The 25,584-nt window shown below is 39.8% G+C and overlaps 1 protein-coding gene across 1 annotated transcript in view; it reads left to right on the top strand.

The window, feature by feature from the left end:
* The window catches only part of LOC137914107 (receptor tyrosine-protein kinase erbB-4-like), a 102,761-nt gene that overhangs the window by 24,756 nt on the left and 52,421 nt on the right, over nucleotides 1–25,584 (top strand). The window contains exons 4-12 of the mRNA XM_068757724.1: nucleotides 10,377–10,508; nucleotides 13,271–13,336; nucleotides 17,849–17,967; nucleotides 19,219–19,360; nucleotides 20,143–20,256; nucleotides 20,716–20,842; nucleotides 21,113–21,186; nucleotides 23,324–23,414; nucleotides 23,766–23,965. Of these exons, the coding sequence (XP_068613825.1) occupies nucleotides 10,377–10,508; nucleotides 13,271–13,336; nucleotides 17,849–17,967; nucleotides 19,219–19,360; nucleotides 20,143–20,256; nucleotides 20,716–20,842; nucleotides 21,113–21,186; nucleotides 23,324–23,414; nucleotides 23,766–23,965 (1,065 nt within the window). The remainder of the gene's footprint in view (nucleotides 1–10,376; nucleotides 10,509–13,270; nucleotides 13,337–17,848; nucleotides 17,968–19,218; nucleotides 19,361–20,142; nucleotides 20,257–20,715; nucleotides 20,843–21,112; nucleotides 21,187–23,323; nucleotides 23,415–23,765; nucleotides 23,966–25,584) is intronic.

Here is a 25,584-nt window from a genome sequence, read left to right as displayed (position 1 = left end):
CATGTTCTCTGAATGCTCTGCAGTTTTGCTTTAAATGTACATATCAGGCACTGATGCACACCACATGTAAACACTGTTTCCATGAATTGAAAGTCATTGCCTATGCCGAGTAATTTAATGTCTTATGCTAATCTTGGATAAATAAGGCTTCAATGTGCTGTTGCCTTAACAAACCTGTCATGTACTGACTGAGATCAGCTTACTATGTGGCAAAACCAACATACTTGGTATGCTTGTGGTTAGACGCTCTCTCCTTTCAGGCTTTCCATCTTTTCCTCCCTTTCTTTTTGCCTTGCCTCCCCCCCTTTTTTCTTTTGCCCATGTCAGAGAAAGTAGTCCATTTTAATTCAACTGGTAGGCTGAACACACATCAGCCTTGATGAGCTAAGTGGCCCTCAGCAGCAGCGATTTAAGGTTTGTTTACTCTTTTTAACCACAGAGATGTTTTTCCACTGATACTCCTTTTCATCTCACCTTTTTGTCTTTTGTCTTTTGTTTGTTGCTCTTTCTTGCATACTTGTCTTCTCAAGGTATTAATATAATTTTCTCCTCCCTCCCTCCCTCCGCCGCCCTATGCATTAATCAGATTGCCAGGGATTTATCACAGTTAAAGTTGAAAGTAAAGAGCCTCCTCCCCAATCACAATTCTGTCATTATATATTTTTCTCTACCTTCTCATTTTTAACCAGATGCTTTGCCTTGCATGGGTTTAATTCCATAATCCCTAAATCTCAAGCCATTTTTTAAAATAAAATCTCATTTGACACAATTGTGTGAGGGATGGACCAAATTTAATCAGCAGTCTGTGAATGCAATTGTCTGGGAGCAGTAGAGGCGTCTGTTTGGGGGATGAGACCATGGCCAGTGCCCCATTTCATTACTTTAACTGAGCAAAGATCTAAACAGTTGTCCTTGTTGTTCAGGGAATGTTTTTTTTTTTTTTATTATTAAAACAGTGCATCAATTTTAAAGTTTTAAAAGTTCCATTGTGGTCAACGCTTTAATAGCTATGCTCTTTGCTCGACACAGTCAAAGGATTGGGAATGTGACACATGGCTGCTGCACTTCTGAATGAGTTGTGGTGAATTTAAGATGCTGTGAGGATTTAAACTGACGCATAGTTTAGCTTGATTAGTTGATTCCAAACACATATATATGCATGTGACCCATTCAAAAGCTCCTGACCATATTGTTTTCAGAGACAGCGAATTCCTAGGCCTCCATCTTTCTCATGAACTTCTCATAGAGCTCTTTTATGTCATTGAATTAAGGCAGTTGTTCTTTTCAGGTCAATAGTTAAACACATAAAAAGTGCAATTACATTTGAATGGGAACCACTTCACTTCACTTTGGGACTGCATTAAGGGCATTAAAATTACATGTCTTTCCAGTGGAATGTGCTCTATCCATTGACCTTAGAGGAGATGTGGCTTGTGATGCATGCCGTAGTAGATTTTGCACGATAGAACATTTTAAGAAGTTATAGTCTTTTAGGGTTAGGGTTAGCTAAATAAATTTTCGCTATAAAGATGAAATGAAAAGCAGCTTCTCCCTGCGATAATCTGGCGATTTATCCAGGGTGAACCCGGCCTCCGCTGGGATAGGCGCTGTAAATCTACGATCTGGATCTGGATAAGCGGCTGAAGATGAGACAATTAATGATGATCTCACCTGCAGGAAAATTAATGAATGAATGAACAAAAAGCAGTTAGAAACTCTTCAAATATGTACATGTTATTGCTCTTTAAATGAGTCCAGTCAATATATTTAGATTTGTTGCCATGTTATCCACACAAAAATTCCACAAGACAAAACTCAGGCATTGGAACACATCATCTTTTTTTATTTAATCCACACACAAACACACATGCAGGCACACGGATTCACTTGTGCTTTACATCAGGGATTTGCAAGCACTCCCTTGGCAACAGTGAGGACAGAAGGAAAGAGATGGATCCATGCAGCTGCAGCAGATGACGGATGGGAAAGGAGATCACCTATTTGTTGAGCAAAGACAGAGATTGGCTGTCCTTACGCCTCATGTCAGCAAGGGAGTCGGAGCACAGTGATTGACACAGAGCTTGTTTGGGAACAGGAGCGGTGATTGAAAATTTCGGAAATGTCCGTTAATGCTTGTTATTAATTGTTATGCTTGTTGTATAACATGATTTTCAGTACAAGTGTCAATGGTACATGAGAGGTTGCAGTCTAGAGAGGGTAGTCAAGCAGTTTGATTCACTAATTTAACTCGAAAATCTTTTGTTCTTTCTTGGTGCATGCTAGAACGTGAGTAAGAGAGTGTGGCGTTTATGTGCTATTTTCATTCTAGCTTTTTGTATGTTTATTCACATTCAGTTTAATATAGTTTAATCACAGTAAAACAGTCGTTTTTAGTGGGTTTAAGGGAGCAGGGCGAGATCTGGTCGCCCAAAGGGACAACATGTCCGTGAGAACTGGTATCAATGTTGACACAATGCATATTGAGAAAAGAGCCTCAGTTTATAGTTTTACGGATGTTAAAAAGTTAGATGTTTCATTAGTCCAGGAAACACACATGCAGGAATGTATGTCGATATATTGTACTTGAGGAGGGAAAAAAGGACACTTGCTCGTCATACTGAATTCAATTGAATTCAGCCATTTCAGAAAAAAATAAATAATATAGCTTGTGGTGTGCAAAAGATATGATGTGTTCTGTTATCAATGAGAAGCTTGTGTTTGATCGTTGGTTTGTTTAGTTTATGTGTACTTGATTAATTTATCATTGTCTCCATTATTTATTTATGTTTAGTGTGAATCTTTTTTCCATTTTTCTATTATTTTCCTTTTCTATTTTTATGAGTGAGATTAATATTGTTGGAATATGTGATCTCGTTCTCGTTTCAGTTCTATTTATTGTTTATTGTAAATGACATGTATGAAAATGTAGTTTTATTTTGCGACTGTTTTGTGCACTTTATGTTTACTTCCTGTTTCCTGTTTCCGGTTTACGACAGTTTGTAAAGTAAATCTGGCGGGAGCTCTCTCTCTCTGATGACGCTTTGTCTATGGATGTACGTGATGTTCCCGTAGATGCGAAGAGAGCTATAATAAAGTAATTACGGACGAAAAGCCTTTCTTTATTCCTGCGCAAACATGGGAGAAGAGAACCAAATCGCAACAGGTTATGGGCCCAGACAACGAACGACAGGAGGAAGATGGCAACGGTTAGTTTTCGACGGAGACGAAAATAATTACGAACTTTGGGAAGTGAAGTTTCTCGGACACATGAGGCTTGAAGGTTTGAAGGATACGATACTTTCAACCGCCGAACCCGACCCAGAAAGGAATGCAGAATGCTACGCAGAGCTAATTCAGTTCCTCGACGACAAAAGCCTGTCATTAGTAATGAGGGAAGCGGCAGATGACGGGAGGAAAGCACTCAACATCCTGCGGGATCATTACGCCAGTCAGGGTAAGCCCAGAGTGATTTCCCTCTACAACGAACTGTGTTCTCTCAAAAAGGAGCCTGATGAAACTATAACGGAGTATATTATCAGGGCAGAAAAGGCAGTCACCGCTTTAAGAAACACGAAGCAAGTAATAAGTGACGAGCTGATGATCGCTATGGTTATGAAGGGGCTTCCAGAGCCATACAAGCCCTTCGTCATTCACGTAACACAGAGCAGTGAAGAAATCACGTTTATTCAGTTCAAGAGTAAACTGAGAAGCTATGAAGAGACCGAAAAGTTCGACAGCAAACCAAGATCGGACAATGTAATGAAAGTGGATATGTCCACGGTGACGTGCTACGGATGTGGCAACCGTGGTCACATGGCGAAAGACTGCCGCCAGAAATCAGTAGCTAAATGGTGCAACTATCACAGAAGCACAACCCACAACGATGAGACCTGCAGAAGAAGATCCAAGCCCAAAGATGATTCAGTAAAACAAACAACCGAAATAGAAGACGGACAGGAGGAAGATAAACACACTTATGCCTTCAAGGTTGGGCCTGGAATCATCAAAGAAAATGGACTGATGATAGACTGTGGCGCGACATCCCACATCATCACACAAAAAGACAAATTCACAAGGTTCAACGAACATTTCAACCCAAACAAGCATTACATGGAGCTTGCTGATGGAACCAGGAGAAACAACGTGGCCCTAAGAAGAGGGGACGCAGAAGTATTCCTCCAGGACAGTGAAGGAAAACCTGTCCCGGTAACGTTGAGGAATGCCTTATTCATCCCATCATATCCTCAGGACTTCATCTCTGTGAAGGCAGCCACAGCTGATGGAGCCAGCGTGATATTCAAAGAAGGACAAAACAGACTCATAACCAGAGACGGGACAGTTTTCATCATAGAGGAGCACGAGAGACTCTACTACATAAGAACGGTAAATAACCAACTCTATGATGATGCAATAAATGACATAATGTCCAGAGATAAAGTAAACTTAACCTGTGATGTTAAAACATGGCATGAGATTTTGGGACACTGCAATGTCCAAGATGTATTAAAATTGCCTAACCTGGTAGATGGTATGACGATCACGGGGAAGAACAAGGTGGACTGTAATGTATGCACAGAAGGGAAATTTAGCAAAAGCAGAAATAGGCAAGCTGATGCAAAAGCTGGTGCCCCCCTTGAAATGGTACACACAGACCTGTCAGGTCCGATTGACCCCGCAGGCCAAGACGGGCACAAGTATGTAATATCATTTACAGATGATTATTCGAGCGCAGTGTTTGTCTATTTTCTCAAATACAAGAGTGAGGCTACGTTTGCGACAGAGAAGTTCCTTGCTGACAGCGCAGTGTATGGTCGTGTAAAATGCATCAGATCAGACAACGGCACTGAATACACAGGAAATGCGTTTCAGTCCCTTCTAAGGGAAAGGGGTATAAAGCATGAAACATCATCACCATACTCTCCCCATCAAAATGGGACAGCAGAGAGACAATGGAGGACCCTTTTTGAAATGGGAAGGTGTTTGTTGATACAAAAAGGGTTACCAAAAGCTCTATGGCCTTATGCAGTCCAGAATGCTGCCCATATTCGAAACAGATGCTATAATGAAAGGCTCACAAATACTCCTTACTTCATGCTGACAGGGAGAAGGCCTAATCTTTCAAAGATGTGGGTGTTTGGGACTGAGTGTTATGCATACAAGCATGACAGCAAGAAATTAGATCCTAGATGTGAGAGAGGAATATTTGTGGGGTACAGTAGAAACAGTCCTGCATACCTGGTCTACGATCCAACCACAAGAAAGGTGTCCAAACATCGACAGGTGAAGTTCATCAAAAAGGGCGGAGTAGAGCAGCAGACACAGACTGATGATTATGAGTCAGAAACCCAGAAAAATGAAAGAACAACATACACAGATGAACACAGTATTCCACAAAGTGAAACTAAAACAGACAAACAGCTGCATGATGAGGGTGTTGATGCAGATGTGTCACAAAATGGAGCAGCATCAGAAAATGTCCAAAAGAAAAATGAGAACAGTCCAGACATGAAAGACAGATTTAATCAAACCAGCCGCTATCCTCGACGAGAAAAGGTTGCCCCAAAATATTTAGAGGATTTTGAAACAGATTTTGTTGAAAATGATGAACATAATGCGACTGTTGATTATTGTTTCAGAACTCTGTGTGGGATCCCACAGACATACAGTGAAGCATTGAAGTCACCTGAGGCGCCCGGATGGGAATGTGCCATGAGGGAAGAGATCACCTCACTTAAACAGAATGACACATTCGAACTGACAACTTTACCTGAAGGTAGAAAAGCAGTAGGAGGAAAATGGGTCTATACCCGTAAAGAAAATGCTAAAAGAGAAGAAATATTCAAAGCAAGATATGTAGCCAAAGGTTACAGTCAAACAGAAGGCATCGACTATCACGAAACATTTGCTCCAACAGCCAGCATCACATCAGTACGGGCACTGATGCAGATAGCTGTACAAAACAACCTTATCGTCCATCAGATGGATGTAAAGACAGCATATTTACATGCTCCGATAAACAAAGAGATCTATGTGGAACAGCCAGAGGGGTTTGAACATTTCTCAGAGACAGGAGAAAAGCTTGTGTGCAGACTAAAGAAGTCCCTCTACGGCCTAAAACAATCAGGAAGGAATTGGTATAAACTTCTAAATGATCATCTAGAAGAGAGTGACTTTGTCAGAAATCTTTCTGATCATTGTGTCTATAGAAAACAAGTTGAAAACGACACAATCATTGTAATAATTTGGGTGGATGATCTCATCATTGCAGCAAGCAGCAATGATGTACTTGACAAATTGAAAGAAAGAATGAAGGCAAAATTCAATATGAAAGACCTTGGAAAAATTTCATATTTCTTGGGCATACATTTTGAGCAAGATGGGGATAAAATTAAGATGAACCAGAAAAAGTACATTCTAAAAATGTTGGAAAGATTTGGAATGTCAGAATGTAAACCAAGATCTACTCCATGTGAGCAAAAAGTGGAGAGCATTCCTGACACTGATGAATGTAACCAAAGTGAACCTGCTAATCCCACAGATTACCGCGAGATTGTCGGCAGTCTGATTTATGCAATGACCTGCACCAGACCTGACATCAGTTGGATTGTAAGCAAACTATCACAGACCCTGGCAAGGCCAAACATGGAGAACTTAGTGGCTGCAAAACATGTTCTGAGATATTTAAAGGGAACACAAGACTATGAGCTGAGTTTCAGGAAAAGTGAGGAGGGGTTGAACCTGATAGCTTTCAGTGATTCAGATTGGGCATCATCGGTAGAAGACAGACGGAGCACTTCTGGGTATTGTTTCAGTCTAACAAAACAAGGCCCAGCAATTTCGTGGAAGACAAGGAAGCAGCCGACAGTGGCTCTGTCATCATGTGAGGCCGAATATATCGGCCTCGCCACCACTGTTCAGGAAAACATGTATTTGTCACAACTGCTGAATGGTATGGATAACAGAGAGTACGCATGTACAACTACCTATGGAGACAATCAGGGGGCCATAGCATTGAGTAAAAACCCTGTAAACAGACAAAGGTCGAAACACATTGATGTGAAGTATCACTTCATTCGTGAAGCAATCAGTCAGGGAAAGGTCAACCTTATCTACTGTCCATCTGAGGATATGGTTGCAGATATCCTGACAAAACCCACACCAAGGAGTAAAATTGAAAAATTCAAGAGCTGGTTCTTTGGAAATTAAAGCATTTCAGATCATGAGATCAAGTGGGGGTGTTGGAATATGTGATCTCGTTCTTGTTTCAGTTCTATTTATTGTTTATTGTAAATGACATGTATGAAAATGTAGTTTTATTTTGCGACTGTTTTGTGCACTTTATGTTTACTTCCTGTTTCCTGTTTCCGGTTTACGACAGTTTGTAAAGTAAATCTGGCGGGAGCTCTCTCTCTCTGATGACGCTTTGTCTATGGATGTACGTGATGTTCCCGTAGATGCGAAGAGAGCTATAATAAAGTAATTACGGACGAAAAGCCTTTCTTTATTCCTGCGCAAACATGGGAGAAGAGAACCAAATCGCAACAAATATGTTATGTAAATGTTATGTAATTATCTGGCATATCAAAAGCTACCTGTGTGGTTCCATGGTGCTTTACGGTGACGGGATTAACTTTATGGTTTCTTAACTTTACCTGCACAACGTCTTGTTTTTCAGTGCAGCTAATGTTCAGCTGCAGTGTAGTGTTAACATTCCCCCACCATATTTCTATAACTCTTATATGTTAGAGTGCAATTTAATACTGCTAGTAACAAGATCAAGCTAATGGATCGTTTAAGTTGTGCCCACGGCATGCATAAAAAGTGGGTACCTCATTAATACCAGACCTGAACCATGTGTTTGAGGCTATATGTGGATGTCCGCTTTATTTGTGTCAACTGGAAATGTCCACTCACCTTATAATTTGTCATTTCTGCTATCATGCGTTTCGAGTGGAGCCCAGCGACAGCAGTAGTCCGCCCCTGACACAGTGCTTTAAAGGATGGTCTACACCCAAGCATTTAGCCTCTTTGACCCAGAATGTCTCCTCATCTTCCCACAGAATTTCTCCCCTCTGTTCCTCTGAGCTGATAACAGCACTGAGCTGAAATATTGGAGTCAATAACACAGTGCAGTGGAGACAAAAGAAATAATCCCTTGTTTCCCATTGCAAGAGAAGAGACAAAACACTCCTGTCTCTGTGAATGAATGCCTGTCAATTGACTGTTTTGAGCATCTATCGGAGTCTCTTGATGCCCTTCTGTCTTTGTAACTGCTGTCCAGCTGATTGCATTTGCTCTCATTTATCGTGATGGTATATTTGCTTCCATATTTATTTATATATGCCTCCAGTGGTAGACAATACCACTGTGAATGGCTGTTTATTCTCTCTTTTATGTATCGATGGTAGTTATTGAATATACAGAAGAATTCGCAGTCTTGGGAATATTTCACAATTCTGTCGTGCAACTGCGTAACACGTCAACGATTAATTACAGTGACTCTGTTGTCCTACATATTTCTTCATTAAACAATCCACACAACACTTATTAATTATTCTTGCACAAATGTAATGTGTTTGTTTTTTTCTTATCATTGCTTTGCTATTTGCCTCCCAGTCTTAATCAAACTTTTCCCCACACTGCAATAAAGAAAAAATAATTACAAGTTCTTGTCATCAAAATAATTGCCCGCATACATTTGTTCTGCCTCCATGAATTTCTGATTGTTTTCATCCAACGGTCATGCCTGATACTGAAGGTTGGTGATTTTGAAAACACATTATTTTTTTAACCAAAGCTTGGAGTTTCTCTTGGGATAAATTGGGGTTGTGAGAGGTTGTTGGGAAGCAAGAGATATGTGAACAATCTAATGAAGACATTATCTCTACCCAGTAAATCAACTACAGGATTTAACCATTGAGCTCCCCCTGGCCATCAAGTGCACACCCACCAAATGTGCAAGCCAAGCATTTGCTTGTAATGAAAGAAAGGCCTGCATGTGTTTCACATGTTATTGTATTCCGCAATATATGTTTATTCATTATTCGCAGCTTTGTGACAGATGCATTGGGAAATATGTAACTGTCCTGGGCAAAGCGGAAGCAAGGAGCCTATTAAACTGTTATTCAGCTTCTTGAACATTGTTATGTCACAATGATGCAATTTACATTGATTCATCCCTTCACACATTCATTTATTTATTGTTTGTGGTAAATTTTGCACATTAATGAACATTTCCAAAGCCGATTTGAGGAGTGGACGAATACATTTTGGATATGTTGACTCCGACACCAGCCAGTACTTATGTGAATGCTTGCTTACCTAAGGGCTCAGATACCCCACTGATGTTTTTGCCCTAATGACTGCTTTGTTTTGCCTTTTGGTTCATCCGTTGCCCTACTTAACCAGCAGTGTCCAATTGTACAAGTAATTTGAATTTGAGAGCGATATCCGTCCTGTGGTGAGAGATGTGATTAATTTATCTTCCCATTTCCCACTGTAAATGCAAAAAGGTAGAGGGTAAACTGAGATTGAGGGATGGGGGCTTGTGTACCAGGTAATAACACCACTCTGCATCAACCAAGGAATAGCATTTAATCAGACCTTTGTGGGATGATGTTGTATTTGGGTGTTTTTGAGTGGTGCTGGCAGACGACTTTGTGTGTTGTGTGTCTCATATGTTTTAGTCCTGTGTCAATAATCTGTTTGTAGAGAGATTAAAAAAACACACAAACTCTGTAAACAACGCAAATCTGCTACTTGGCTGCACTTTGCTTTTTATTTACTGTCATAGGTTTCTCAATACTTTTCACTGCCTTCCTTCCATCCATCCATCTTCTTCCGCTTATCCCGGGCCGGGTCAATGGAATGACAGTCATTGGTTTGACAAGGCCATGGCTATCATGATGAGGATTGAGGAGATACATATTTTGGGAGTTTTTTTTCATCAAGGTGATGAGATGGAAAATTCCAAGCATGTCAGCGCTGCTGACCCTTGCTGGCACTTAAATGTCATTTGGAATTTGTGTTGCAATGGGTTCTGACATATAATTGATTATGTCTGCTGAAAGTACGAGAAGACAAGTTACGGTAAAAAGAAATGGGAGGAGATCAGAGGTTGTAATAGCAGTTGGTCATGGTTTTGTCTTGACTGCACACAAGACAGAAGCATCAGACGATGTTTGTGTCTCAAGAGGGCATGTGCTGGTACATTTTGGTCTTTATTTAGTAAAATTATAGGAAAAGCTGGCACTGCAAAAAAATCCTGGAAGGCAGGATTTCCATATTGGGAGCTTCCTCCATGCAGAACCAGTTAATTCAGAGAGCTTTGTGTACATCTAAAACTGTGTTCTGTGCTCTCTCTCTCTTTTCCACAGAGATCCTGAGTGGAGGTGTGTATGTTGACCAGAACAAGTTCCTTTGTCATGCAGACACAATCCACTGGCAAGACATTGTCAAAAACCCACGGATCCATCCTTTGGTGGTGCCAACCAATAGCAGCGTCTCTTGTAAGTAGTCTGGCAAGCTCAAATGAAGAAGATGAAATTTGATCTGACTTGACTGTTATTTACAGCAACGTTTTTTTTCCAGAGATCTCTACTTTTGCACTGTACTTTCACATTAATATGCATGGAATCTGGATGGTAAATCATAACCAAAACCAAAGCAGCACTGAGAGTTAGTTGTATTTTATTTTTTGCATTATCAGACTTGGTAAAGAGGAGTTAAACCGTTGCTTCTAGAGCCACAAATGATTTTAGGCAACTTCTTCCACACTCTTTATTATGAGGTATTTAAAATGATGAAACATATTTAATTTTTTAAGCTTGGAGTTTTTCAGTGAATTAAAGCAGCATTAAGCCACCTCTTCTGACCGCCTCTGAACAGTCACTGACCCCAACTGTACCCTCTTGCCTTTGCGATGAATTTAGTGCTCAAGCACTCAGACATTTAAATCTGTTTTAAATCTGTTTGTTTTTAAGCTGTCCCCATGGCGTTTTTTCACAAACAAAAAGTGACATCATAAAATATGTGATCATTATGGCGCTGAATAAAATGGATTGCCTCTGCATATGTCCTTGGATTTGTGCTCACAGCACTAGCCAAAGCCTTCACATGCAGATTAACAGCCCCGATCATTGATATTCTGCTCAAACACCCTCCTTTCTACAGCCCTGTTAGCCCTGGATCAGCCCTTACTCCTATGAAAGTCCTATTCTCTGCCAGAAGATCAAATATATCCAAATCTATAATCCACAATTGAGAGCATAATTGCCATGTCATTCTTTTGGGAGACAGACGCTTCATGTTGTTATTACTTCTGTTGACTACTGTTCTTTAAATTTATATTTTGCCACATGCCAGCCATGGCATGGCAGCATTCCTGACATTTTAACCTTCAGGTGCTGTTTTAGGGAAGCTGTAAAAGGTTATGGTGCAAGAAGAAGGCTGGAACAGATTTATTCGAGCCCACTGAGAATTTATAAGTGGATACATTTAGGACCTTGGACACTAAATGAAAAGTTTTTAGTTTGACTTCCCAAGCTACAAAGCTCAGAAGAGAAATATATATATATATATATTTAAAGCAGCACAGGTTCTGCACACTTGCAGCATCAGACAACCACTTTATGTCTGGCTGATATTTGTGTTGTCTTTTTTCCACTTAAATTCCAGGTTTTTAAACTCTATTTTGAAAGTGTTGTCTCAGTGCTAGTTTTATAAGAACAGGCTTGGGAAACAGAAATAAAGAGGCAGAGACTAAAGAATGACAGAGACATGAATAGTGATTCAGAAATAAAGAACCTCCCAGGACTGATGAATCAATGAGAGATTGATTGAGGATGAAAAAGGTGAAACGTGAAGTAGAGATCGGTACAGCTGGAGAAGACCTCATCTGCCCTTATCTTCTCTCACATCCCTTTTAGTCAATTACTACTTAGTTAATAAAGCCCTATTGGACAAGGTGCCTACAATGGTACTAGCTCAGGGGTGGGCAAACATTTTGACTCGCGGGCCACAATGGGTTCTAAAATTTGTGTGAACTGATATAAATGACAAGTAAAAGTTATTACAAAAGTCATTTGGCCTTTTACAGGTAACATTACAGGGAAAAAAATGAATTTCATTGTGTGTTTGCAGTGTAAAAACGGTAAAACATAATGACAATAAAAAGCAAATCTTAAAAAGGTAAAATTAATGAGGTTTAATTATAATAACATTTTATTATATAATTTGGACAAATTCAGCGGGCCGGATTATAAAGCCCAAGGGGCCACACATGGCCCCCGGGCCGTAGTTTGCCCATGCCTGTACTAGCTGAAGCTCAGTGGGTATGATGCTGCTTTGATGCAAGTAGAAAATGTTCATTCAAGAAGTCTTCTATTCTACATGCTTGTTGGCCTGTATTTTTTATTATTAATATTATTTATATCATGCTGTCATTCACTCCTCCAATGCATTTTCAGTATAGTTCCTGCTGTTCTTGGCTTGTCAATTGAGCTATTAGAAGTTCCTATCAGCTGGTTACATTTGTCAAACAGCAAAGAGACAGGCTGACACCATTAGCCTATCATCTTGTTTCTGTCTACTTAAATATAATTCCCTCCTTATCTTCCATACATTCATGCCATTGTTATTCATGCCCTCCTCCTCCTCCTCCTCCTCCTCCTCCTCATCCATTGCTGCCCAGTCCTTGCAGATTAACCAACTCCATCATTTTATCAGTCTCAGCAGACCCATCACCCACCACCAGTGTCTGGATCTGATGAGGGGATTTATCTCACCGCTGCTACGCGCAGATGCCCCTTTATCACAAAATCTTCCTGTACTGTTTAAGCATCTAAGAAATCCTGACAAGATTTAATCATCACATATCATCTGTTGTAATCAACCATGATCTTTACTCCATCCACTTGTCTCTCGTGATTGAACTGCTTTTAACTCAACTTGATTTGCACAGATATGATTTGGATGGACTGGCATACAAGACGACTTGTGCCAAACGTATTTACATTTTTCTGACATGACTTTCGAGTACTAGTCAAGGTACATGCTGTGGTGTAGCAAGGATCACTATTATTTTTTGCATAGTAATAATAATACCTGGGGAAAAACATTTTACGAAACATTATAATCGAGGTGAAAATAACCCGTCAACATGTAATTAGACTGGTAAAGTATTTAAATTGAATAAATGCATAAACCTATCATCATAAATACTATTATTATTTTATTCTGGTAATTTATTGTCTTGTGATCTTGTGCACAGGTCAAAGATGCCATCGTTCCTGTAACGGTCGTTGCTGGGGACCCAAAGAGGACCAGTGTCAAAGCTGTAAGTATATTGGTGACATTAGCTTGCGATATCAATCAATACATTTTAGTTGCTTGTTCTCAATGGCACCAAGTACAAATTAGAATTTGAATATTTCTATTTTCAGTACATTTCCTCCATAATATAATTATCATTATTAGTACTTAGTAGTTTAAAACTTTCAGATCTCTGTTTCATTCATTATTTTATGTCGAATATATCCACCCCACAGGTTTGTGTTTGTGTACACAGGTGTGTACAGGTTTTGCAAGTAGACAATAGGTCAGTTTAGGTAATGAGAATTATGAAGTTGTGTTTTATGAATATAAACCCTTATTTTTCCGAGCATTCTTTTCAATATTTTCCACCCTGTGAAAAAAGTTTTAACTGATCTGTACTCACAGTTTTCCATTCCCATCACCTCTGTGGATTGCCTTAAGCTTTGGGAAAGTAAAATAAATCAAAAAACTCTTTGACGTGTGACGCTAACTGCAGCAGTTTTTTACTTTTGCTCTTTGTACTTTAACCAAGCTTGTTTTTTTGTACCATAAACGGGGCCTGTTTTCACAGCAGGAAATGGACATACTGTGTTTGATCTCATGTATAATAGTTGTGTAGATACCATCAACTCAAGGCATGCACACACATAACGAACATGTCAACATTTAACAATATCCCTTGACATCCAAAACATATAACACAAAACCTCCTGCAGGGACTTGCCACCCTTCATACAAGCTGGTAGCAGCTGAAAAAAGATGAGAATGATGCGGGACTGAAGCCATCTGGAAATGAAAGCTCCGGGTTTTTTCCTCCCCTTCCATCATCATCTGTAGGCTCTCAAACTTTCTGTCAGTGTTTCTCACACACACATGCACGCAGACAGGCACGCACATACACACACGTGCACATGCGCCCACACAGTAAATCAATGAGGTTTAAGAGCTGCAGGCTGCAGACTATCCCATGGTGGTCTTAAAGTCAGAAATAAAAACTAATACTTTCAGTTTTTCTACTTGAGGTCCCAATGGATCTGACTTCTATTAACACTTAAGCAATGTCTTTGAAAACAACACACAATTAAAAAATCATACGAACAATCTGATACTGTTTTGTTTAAGGATTGGTTGGGTTTTGGCAAAGAATTGACTAATGTTTTTTGTGGCAACGGTTACGAGAAGAAACTAGTCAATTTCAGTTCGGAACAAAAAGTCAGGGCTTCGGGAAAAATGATGAAGAATATAATACAAAATTGAAAATAATGGGCTGGCGATGTTGGGAAGGTTGCTCTCTTTAAACTTAGCTAGATCACCATGGTTACCATGATCACCATGTCAGTCTGCCCCAGGGCAGCTGTGGCTAGTAGCTTACCACCACCAAGTATGGTGTGAATGAGTAATGCACAATGTGAAGCGTCTTTGGGTGCCCAGAAAAGCGCTATATAAAATCAAGCATTATTATTATTATTATTATGTTACTTCTAATCACCACCTAGCCTGGCTCACAGGAGTTTGTGTTCAGAGTTTCAGATTGAGTCGCTGTCCTTTGTCATAATTGTTATCCTACAATTGATATCGATTTCTCAGATTAGATAATGTGATGCAAACTTACTGAACCATACAGTAACAACAACATAATAACAATAATAAAGCCTATGTGATTACAGCAGAGTAACACAAGGTGCATGCATTCTTCATATGCATTAAATTGGTTATTACTTATTGATTGATTTTTCCCCCCTAATTTGCTTCAGATAATAGCACTTTTTACCCAACATATCATCTCAGCTTTAAAATAATATTGCACATTCACATTCACTTCTAAATTATTAATATTTTATATCTGAACCTTACTGAACAAATTTTGCAGCAGTGTCTTTGAGAAAATATATCAAACTTGTGAATTGTTTAAAAAAAATAAAACTGTAATTGTTAGCTTTATTATAGATGCGTAATGTATAAAGCATAATCTTCTATACGGCCTTATTGTAACTTTTACTTTACCCCAAAATGTCCGTTGTTAGGATGACCAATGATTGTATTTAATATCGGGACACAGTCCATCATACAGAAGTTAAACCATAAATAGCCTAACTTCAGAATGTTAGGATGTTATGTCATGGCAAACATACATTGCATTTATTACTGAAACTTGTGAGGCTAACTATGAATACAGAGAAGTACACACACACACACACATTTTTTTTTCCTTTTTTGCCATTTAATAAATCTGTTTTTCTCTCCTCCCTTTCCAATTCCTCTGCACTGCCTCTGCCATCAATGTTCTCCTCTATTTCCATCACTCTGTGCAGGGACCACTTCCTACCCTGACATGTCTCTTCCTATTTGTTCTGCGGTTGCGATCTCATTAAGATAATGAGGAAAGAACTGTTTGACCTAGACCTGTTACCGACAACTAGTCCCCAATAAGCTCTGGCCTTGTCTGTCCCCTTCCTTTTAGTTGATATCCCACTCCACCTTTACCATCTTCATCCATATGTGGATGTCATGATTCATCCGTCCTCTGGATTTTTCATGGGATTTTATGATTTAGTCTGTAGAAATGTATGGAATGAATGGGTGTGAACATGTCAAATGAAAAACGACTTCCAAGATGTTTCCTATGACATTGTCATGAATAATCTCTCCATCTCAAAATCAACAACAAATGGAGATGTTTGGCGTCAGCAACTCAGGGAGAAGGGAACACACTCAAGAAGAAAAAATAAAACTCTGCCCGTGTCCTGGCATTTCAAATCACTGCTATTGGATGGTGCCACCGGAAGAAAACTACTTTGTAGAAGTAAAGGAAGAATAAATCTGAAGTGGAGTTTGAGGACAGATTTGAAATATACAAGCATTGCTGATGGTGGCGTTGCATATTAGAATGTTTTTTTTATGCCTCTTGTGTGTGAAATGTTACACCTTCAGCAAGCAAATTTAGAAATTGTGTCAAGCCCATTACGAGCCCAAAGAAATGTCATTATCATACCAAACCAATTAATGGCCGGCTCGGGCGGGTTTCCTTTGTGGTGGACCCTTCGTTTAATTTGCCTCTGAATCCATCATTACTAGATAAACTGAAAGGCTTAAAAAGCACCTCTTGTGCTGTGCTCTGGTGCACCTAACTTGCCCAGTTCGGGGCATTTGGCTTGCAGCCGCTTTTCCTGCAGCATCAACACCTGCAGCTCTAACCGGCATGCAAATAGAGCCCATCCCGGAAATAAGTGCCGCTAGGCTGAGTTGCTCCCTGGAATCACCTGTGCTCAGCTTCCTCCCTTCCAGCTCACACATCTCCCTCATCCTTGTCAGGCACAGGTGCAGCTACTTATTCTAATTAGCTTCTGCAGCAGCTCCCCTCTGCGACCAGAGGCTCTCTGTTACAAGATAACTGCACATCAAAACACCCCACAGGATTACAAGGCAGCTCACCACAGGTTTCTGATAATTTTATGATGGACATTTGTGTTGCGACAGTTAAACAAACCATCTGTCAACCCGAATACGAGCCTCTTGTCTATTCGATAAGTCTATTGAGGGAGCCCAGGACAGTTTGCAAACGTTTCAAAATCATATGTTTAGTCTCTTGTGAAGAGTATCAGCTTGATCTTAAAATTGGAGACAAATTTTAATGATACTAAACCCCTCCTACATCTGATTCCACAGTTTCATGCAGTTTGTAACAATCCAAATCATAAGCACTAGAGTCAACAAGTCTATGGTGTTGGTGTTGAGGAAGACGATACAACGGACAGTGCGAAGTGGAGAACTTTGATTTCACTTGCTGTGGCATAATGAGTAATAATTATTTATGAGGTTATTTGAGAAAATGTAAAAAAAAAAATCACATTTAGCTGGCAAAAGTGCTAGAAGACCGAGAAATTGTGGTTTCAGTATTTTATGAGATGGATTCCTTCTGTGTTTATCAGTTTTTTTTCTTCTGAAAATGGATTTCTAAAGCCACATGATCTGCAGCATTCCATCACGTCTTGGCAAGGTCATTTTTTGTTTTTTGAGTGTTTTTTGAGTAAAGTAGGTTATTTCATTTTAGTGCAAGCGTTGTTAATGGTAGCCACTGATGGTACGTGTGTATGATGTGCCCTGTGGCTGGCATTGATCAGAGGGATAGTAACTTGTCACCATGCCTACAGGGAACCACTACACAGATTAAAACACATGCACATACAAATACAACAGTGCAGTAGACATTCACACAGTAATATTGGGTTATATTGGCAAGCAAGGAACACATACATATTACTGCATTACACACATTATTGTTACATCTCCATCAAATGCAGCTCAGAAGAAACCCTCAGAGGAGCATGCAAGGAGGCAGAACTATAATGGAGGACATAGAGGTGGAAGAGACGCTTCAGTGTCAACTGGACTTGGAAGACATACATGCAAATGCACTTTCCCACACTTTTTAGTTTCTATTCACTGTAAAAATTTCAGCAAGGAGTGCATGATGGTTTTTTCGTTGTATTAAGTATTTATTGTCTGTCCTGTTTCTGTACCTGTCACTCCACAGTAACTAAGACAGTGTGTGCTGAGCAGTGTGACGGCCGTTGCTTTGGTCCCTATGTTAGTGACTGCTGCCATCGTGAGTGTGCAGGTGGCTGCTATGGACCAAAGGACACAGACTGCTTTGTAAGTCGCCACACACTCTCACACGCACACACACACACACACACACACGCACACACACACACAGACAGGGGTTTAAACCAGTTTTTAACATGGTAATATACAAATCAGGGAACCATTTCCATAATGTGGCCTACTTTATTATTTTATTATATATATATATATATATATTTATATAAACTGACACATATTACTTGTACCTTTGAACTTAATTTCATTTAAAGTACATTTGTAAGAATATTTATTTTATCCAGAATAATGTTTTTGGTGAATTGCCACTAATATTGCAAATAGCATAGCATGCCATTGTGTGCCTTTGCTAAATTCCGTTTTCATTTCACCACTCCCTCTTCTATCTTGGCTCTTTGCCATGTTCCTTATCAGTTTTATTTTCACCCCCCCGCCTGTTAAATGTGTTTTTACATTTGTAATTCAGAGTTCATCTCTTACGGAGCTCCTCTGTCTGCATTTGGACAGGCAAGCTCTTCCTCATTAGATTTATATTTATTTTTTTACTTATCAGGATTCCTCACCCTTCATTTTAGTATATTAGATTATGAACAAATGGAGATCATTCATGTGACATCACAATAGGTGGAATTTGCTGACCTAAATGAAAACGGAGAACGCTCATGATTTACGGCAACATTATGGTTCACCTTGAACAGCAAGGAAACTCAGGGAATTGATTGCTTTGGCTTATTTTTTGGTTCAAACCTCTATATTAGCTCTATATTATTTGGCCAATATTGTGATTCCTAAATTAATATGGGAATGGCTATTGTTGCCGTTTGAGCTGATGGCACCTTTGACAGTTTAGTCAGAACAGAAAGACACAAAATGGTACAAACCATTTAAAAAAATGATAAAGCACTGGTGCTTTTTTGCTGTCCAAATAAATTCAACAAGAATTGCAGTGGAATATTTCTAAGACCAAGACAAGCCAAATGGTGTGATAAACAAGGTTCATGATGTCATCGCTTGTCCTCTCTCCATACAGAACTGTAAACATTAATCTGGCTCCTGCATTTCTACAATACTGTCCACATACATTTCGAATAGCCACGGTTGACCTAGTCACCCTAGACCTAGTTAGTTACATAAATTAATCCCATCTTGATCTCCAACAAAATAACATAGAAGATCATTTAAAAATATATATATATATGTCCAATTTTGCGGTGTCGCCTGTTAAAGGTTGCAATGTCAGTCTTACCACTCAGTTTCACTGAGGGACTGTGTGTTTGTGTGCAGGCCTGCACCAACTTCAATGACAGTGGGGCATGTGTGACCCAGTGCCCCCAGCCATTTGTCTACAACCCCACCACTTTCCAACTGGAGCACAACCCGAGAGCAAAGTACACCTATGGAGCCTTCTGTGTCAAGAAATGTCCACGTAAGCCCAACCATGTGTATTGGAGGATAAGGGTTTGTCTATTAAATGCAGTATTTCATCATTGATACTGTAACCGATATATCACATGTGAGACCCAGAGGTCTTGAGTTCTGTAAGCAAAGAGGAAATTCAAAGGTATATTTAATTTGTGAATGAAGAAAGTCATTCATTGGTTTGGTTGGAAGGAGATCTGTTCAGGGGAGGTAAAAATCTCGAGCCATTTAATAAATTGTATAGACAGTAAGCAATCAAGCCAGGCAGCTTACACCAAAACCACTTGAAAAAATGGAGAAATGTTTCCATAGCAACCGCTCTCTGTGCTTTCCACTCTGTCTCAGGCATTTCTGTAAAATATAGATGAGTGTGGTGATAGTGAGTTACATTCTAGCGTTACATATTCTGACATATTCTTTTACGTAACAAACGTAAAAGGTGTATGTGTAGAAGCGTCAGGTTGAGCGGAGTGAGCAAACGAACAGCACAGAGTGAAAGTGAAAGAGCAGTGAGCAGAGGGCGATGTTAGTAGTGAGCGTCAATTTAGCTGTAAATTCAAATTTCAAGACTTGGTATGCTTGTTTGTCCCTCAAACAAGTTGATAAGGCAATCCAAAATTGATTCAACCAGCCAGTGGCTGCTGATACTAAATCCATAAGTGATTAAGCCTGACTTTTAATGTTATTTTACGTAAATTTCGAAAGGAGGTACCACTTGCTATATTTTATGTTCCCGTGTGACACACAGTAGCCATCTGTACTTGACATTCACCATAAACCATTTTGCAGATAACCTTGTGGTGGATCATAGCTCCTGTGTGAGAGCATGCCCCAGCAACAAGATGGAGGTGGAGGAGAAGCGCATTAAGATGTGCATTCCTTGTACTGACATCTGTCCAAAAGGTACAACTCAAATATATGCTAATTAAAGTCATTATTAAACATATAGAATTTATCAATGTGATTATTTGGCCATTTATAAGGCTGTTAAATCTGGTCAGTATTGGTAATCCATTACTATCAATATAGGCATGTTTGTAATTAAGATGCATGTCAAACACAGGAGAATTAAAGCATAACTAATATTGGGTGCTTATTTTTTATTTTCTGAATTAATTTATTTTTTTGGGGGGGGGGGGGGGGGGGTGGAAGGGAGGCGGATGGGTGGTTTTTTGCGGAACATTAAAAATTCTGCTAACAGGAAAATGGGCCGAGCAGCTGGATCATCCATGGAGTTTCAATTTACAAAAACATGCTTTGTTTGCAGATGCTGATACTTTAGAATACTGTGCAGAATCTATTCTGGAATGTTTAATTAGACTAAACAAATATGGTATGAATACATGGTTTTGTGTGTTCCAGCTTGTGATGGCATTGGTACTGACAGCCTGCAGACGGCTCAGACGGTAGATTCCAACAACATTGATACGTTTGTCAACTGCACCAAGATCAATGGCAACTTAGTTTTCCTCATCACAGGCATCAAAGGGTGAGAGCTGAGAAAAATGCATTTACTATTATGATGATATGAACACAAAGGAAACATATATATTACACCTGAATAGAAATTCAAATTGAATGTGGGTAAAGATTCACAAGTAACAAGATAGAAAGAAAGAAACAAAACAGAGTGCCATTGCAAGCATTACAGCTAAATTTAATTGCCATATCTATGTCCGAGTGGAGACAATTGCATCCATACATATAATACAGATGTTGAGATCTGTCTGTTTCTGATTCTCTCATTTATGAATTGCAGAGATGTCTATCACAACATTAAAGCTTTGGACCCAGAAAAACTCAACGTGTTCCACACTGTTCGCGAGATCACAGGTGGGCAAAAAGAACTCTCCTAGCATGCATCCTTGCAGAAACACACCAATGAATATACAAGCACTTCCATATATAGTGTTCATATATGTTATTGTTTTCTGTGTACATATCTGTATTACTTGAATTCACTCCACCCATCCTCCCCGAGACTGTCCACACCATGGCCAGACATTTCAGCAGAAGATGAATATCACATGAGTCTTTCAATCTCCTCTCGTCTCTCTGCTACTCTTCCCTTGGGGAGTCCCCTGCCTCAGTCTCAGAGCCCCAGCTCTCCCTTCATGCTCTATGAAGAAAAGATCCAAGGCATGTGGTCCACATCGTTAATCCTCTAGCTCCTGTATGCTTCCGCCACTTCTGAGCCGCATGTACATTGTCATATTTTAAGCCCAGACGTTTGACAGTGCCATCATAAAGAAACCTCGCACCTCGGATGTGACAGTCCCTAATGAAACGGGAAAAGTATTACTGTTAAAATAAATATATATTTAAAATATATTTTTTGATTAACATATGTTTTTATCAGAATGTTCTTGACCTGCCACTAACAGTTCCTCATTATAGTAGAACAACATTATTGTCAAAATTCACTATTCTATTGTCTAAGTGCACTTTGAAAGCATTGCGTTTCACTGATATGAATGTAAATTAAGATTAAGACAAAAAATGCCGAGCCTGATTTAGTTATCTAACTGATGACTTTCTTTTGTTTGTTTGTTGTCTTTTCTTACTTGCTCTTGGTCAGTGAGTTTGGGTAAAGATAATAGGAGCAATCCATTGGCCAATGAAAATACGGACAGACAGCTCAGTTTGTCATCTCTCTGATCTGTCAAGAGAACATGACTTTCAGCAGAGGACGCCAACCTTCTGTGACCTAAAGGTCACTGCAGCATTGTAGACTGTCAGCATCCAGCATGTCAACACTCCGATTTATTTTTCTTTCTTTCAAGGTGTGAGGAAGTGAGTGGAGATTGAGAAACCTGTGCACCATTTTTGTGCTTTTCTTTTCCCAATGTCATTCACATTGCAGTTTACTATAGTTTAATCACCGTCACCCTTGTTAATTTGTGGTGGGTTTTAGGGTGCAGGGACGGATCTGGCTGCCCATCAAGCTGGCACTAACTGTCAGCTGCTCCTTGGAGGAGTGCAGTTTCGTGGTGGGAGAGAAGGTTGCGTACGGCAGTATAAAATCAGCCTCCCGTATGAACAGTGTGGTGGTGAACTTTCTGGATAGCGTTGAGAAGGTGAACCAGGTGGTTGAGAGCGGTGTAGCATCCCCACCCAGGTGAACCCGACCAAATAAGTTGTCATTTCCAACGCCCCACCGTTTATCAGCAACGGCGTCCTGGAGAATCAACAACATTTCATCTTAATATCTTATCATGACTCCTCTTACCCACACTCATTTTTATTTTTTCAATGACTTCATCCAGCTGTTTTTTTTTCTGTTATCTGGGGGATTGTGGACCCTACCATTTCTCCACTAAATATTTGATATTCCTGAATCCATTATTGAAAATCCTAAATGAGCCGCAGCCATCTTCTCAGCGCATGCATTTATTCTTCTAAATGATGGAGCAGTGCGGGAACGGAGAAAGGAAATGCAGAAATGTTGATATACTACACTTTGTGCTTCATAACTGGCACCAAAACCCTGGAACTTGTTTGTATGATTCATGTGGACTAATCCGGGCGGCTCGGTGGCGCAGTGGTAAGCACTGTTGCCTCACAGCGAGATGGTCGCAGGTTCGTCTCTGACCTGTGGCCATTCTGTGAACAGTTTGCATGTTCTCCCCGTCCCTGCGTGGGTTCTCTACGGGTTCTCCGGCTTCCTCCCACCACCAAAAACATGCAGCTCGGGTGGATTGGTTACACTAAATTGTCCGTAGGTGTGAGTGTGTGTGTGTGGCTGATTGTATGTCTCTGTGTTGCCCTGCAATGAACTGGCGGCTTGTCCAGGGTGTCCCCTGCCTCTCGCCCATTGACTGCTGGGATTGGCTCCAGCTTGGCCCGCGACCCGATAACGGATTAAGCGGTTGGGACAATGAATGAATGAATGTGGACTAATCCAGTTGTCATTCTATCCTGTTGTGTTAACTGTGATAGACTCATTTTGAACTTTTTGTTTGGCATTTAGGCTTCCTGAACATCCAGTCTTGGCCTAACAACATGACAGACTTAAGTGTTTTCTCCAATCTGGCAACTATTGGGGGGAGAGCGCTGTACAGGTAAAAATCTGACATCAGTTTTCTCTTCTTTTATGCCTTTGTTGACATGTTTTTTACATTTGAAAGTTATATGTCAGGCATTAAAACAATGAGAAATCAGTGGCTGGGTAGTGTGTTTCTTTAGCACATCTGCGTGAACAAAACAAAGCAAGAATTAGCATTAAGACAATCTCTGTCTATTTAACTGTGAACACAGCCTCTTCCTACTGTTAATTACAATTTACAGTAACATAATTTACAAGTTTAACTATAGTATTAATCCATCTTCTTGGCTTCTCTTATTTCTTCTTTTCTTCATCTCCCCCTCCTTCCAATCTGGCCATCTTTGCCCTCACCCATTGCTCCCAACAGTGGGATCTCCCTGCTGGTGTTAAAGCAGCAGGGCATCTCATCTCTCCAGCTCCAGTCCCTGAAAGAGATCAGTGCTGGGAATGTTCACATCGCAGAGAACAGCCAGCTTTGCTACCACAGCACCGTCAACTGGACAAGCCTGTTTCGCACTGGGAACCAGAAAGCTCTCATTCGCAACAATCGAAGCCCACAAAAGTGCTGTAAGTTGATGCATCTTAGGTAAACAGTTTGACCTGCTTTGCTGTGTGATAGTGTCAATATCTCATTTAACTGCAATTCTGACAGATTTGGAATCATTTCAACATTTGTGGGGTGGTAGTGGCTCAGTGGGTTGGGCTTTGGGCTGGGAAGTGGAGAAGTCCACCGGTTTGAGTCTCAGCACAGACAAAAATGAGGAATGTGTGCTGGTGGCTGGAGAGGGGCCAGTTTTACCATTGGAGCACTGCTGAGGTGCCCTTGAGCAAAGCACCGCCCCCCCAATTGCTCCAGGTGGGCCAGTCATGGTGGCACCTTCACCCTATGCCCTCTCTGCATGCTCTGGGGCCCTATGCATATGCATGATGTGTGATTGTTTCAAGGGGCCCTTGGTAAATGGAATTTCATTGCATGTAAAAAGTGTGTACATTTACAATGAAAATAAAAGCTAATCTTGGCTCTTCATAAATTTAAAATATTGAGTTGTCAATACCTTTGGTGAGGATCGTTACAATACAGCTACGGTCAGATAGAGTTTACTATCAGAGTAATTTATGAATTTGAGGGAATATATCTGAAAGAAAATCTCACCCTATTATGTTTTTTTAAGTTATCTAGATTTATTTAGTTATTTAGTACTTAATTTGTAGTTAAATACCAATTTTGTTTCTTATATAGTAAATGATCGTGTATTTGCAACAATGTTTAATTTTAGACATATCAATTGACAGAAGACCGATCAGCTTTGTCCTCCTATTTAAATTGGAGTCAACGCGGCAAATTCCATTTTAACTGTGATTTGTCTATTTCATTGTTCGGTATCACTTAGGACCGTTGAGTATTTCTTTCTCGATAGTATTGATTGCTATGACAAAATCATGTTCTAATTTGTAAATAGGTTACAGATAATAGCAAAAGAGTTTCTGACATGACAATTTTAGACTACCGGTAAATTATAATTTTGAATGATGATCTGATGCAGTTCAGACTTCAGAGCCAACAGGATTATTTTGAAGGATTTCTTTTTTTTTTTTTTGGAACTGCAGTCCTCCATATTACAAGTTTAAGTACAATAATATCACACTTTTATGATGATCTCTATATGAGCTTACTAATTTCTAAAGATTGTCAAAAATAATAACTCTTATACTAAATAACCAAGAGTCATTGACGGAAGACAAGATATGGCTACGAGAAAATATGAACATTTAGGAAGTGATGATTCAATTACTTTTTATTATATCCATTACATAAGTGTTGGGACATGATACATTAATAAACCTGTAGTTGTTTTATGGTCAGCATGTTTTCACTGTTCAAGTGCTTCTTTCGCCCGAGCAGTTCCTTACTGGTCATTCTCGAGTGACTTTGAATAATTGGTTAGACTCAGGAATCACACACCGTTCTCCTTGACATGCCTCTGTGTGTGTGCATCACAGTGTGCATGTGTGTCTACACTTGACTGAGCCTAGCAGGGTCTGACAAAGGTCAAGTCTCACACACTTGGAGGAGAGACAAGGCAGGGAATAAAAACTCTGCATGTGTCCATTTTCTTTCCTCTGTATGTGTTTGGGCACGCATGTATATAGACTTGTGGTGATGTAGAAATGGCACGAGGTAATGA

Source organism: Brachionichthys hirsutus, unplaced genomic scaffold (genome assembly GCF_040956055.1).
Source record: "Brachionichthys hirsutus isolate HB-005 unplaced genomic scaffold, CSIRO-AGI_Bhir_v1 contig_1089, whole genome shotgun sequence".
Taxonomy (NCBI): domain Eukaryota; kingdom Metazoa; phylum Chordata; class Actinopteri; order Lophiiformes; family Brachionichthyidae; genus Brachionichthys; species Brachionichthys hirsutus.
This window is presented reverse-complemented; position numbering and strand designations above follow the sequence as displayed.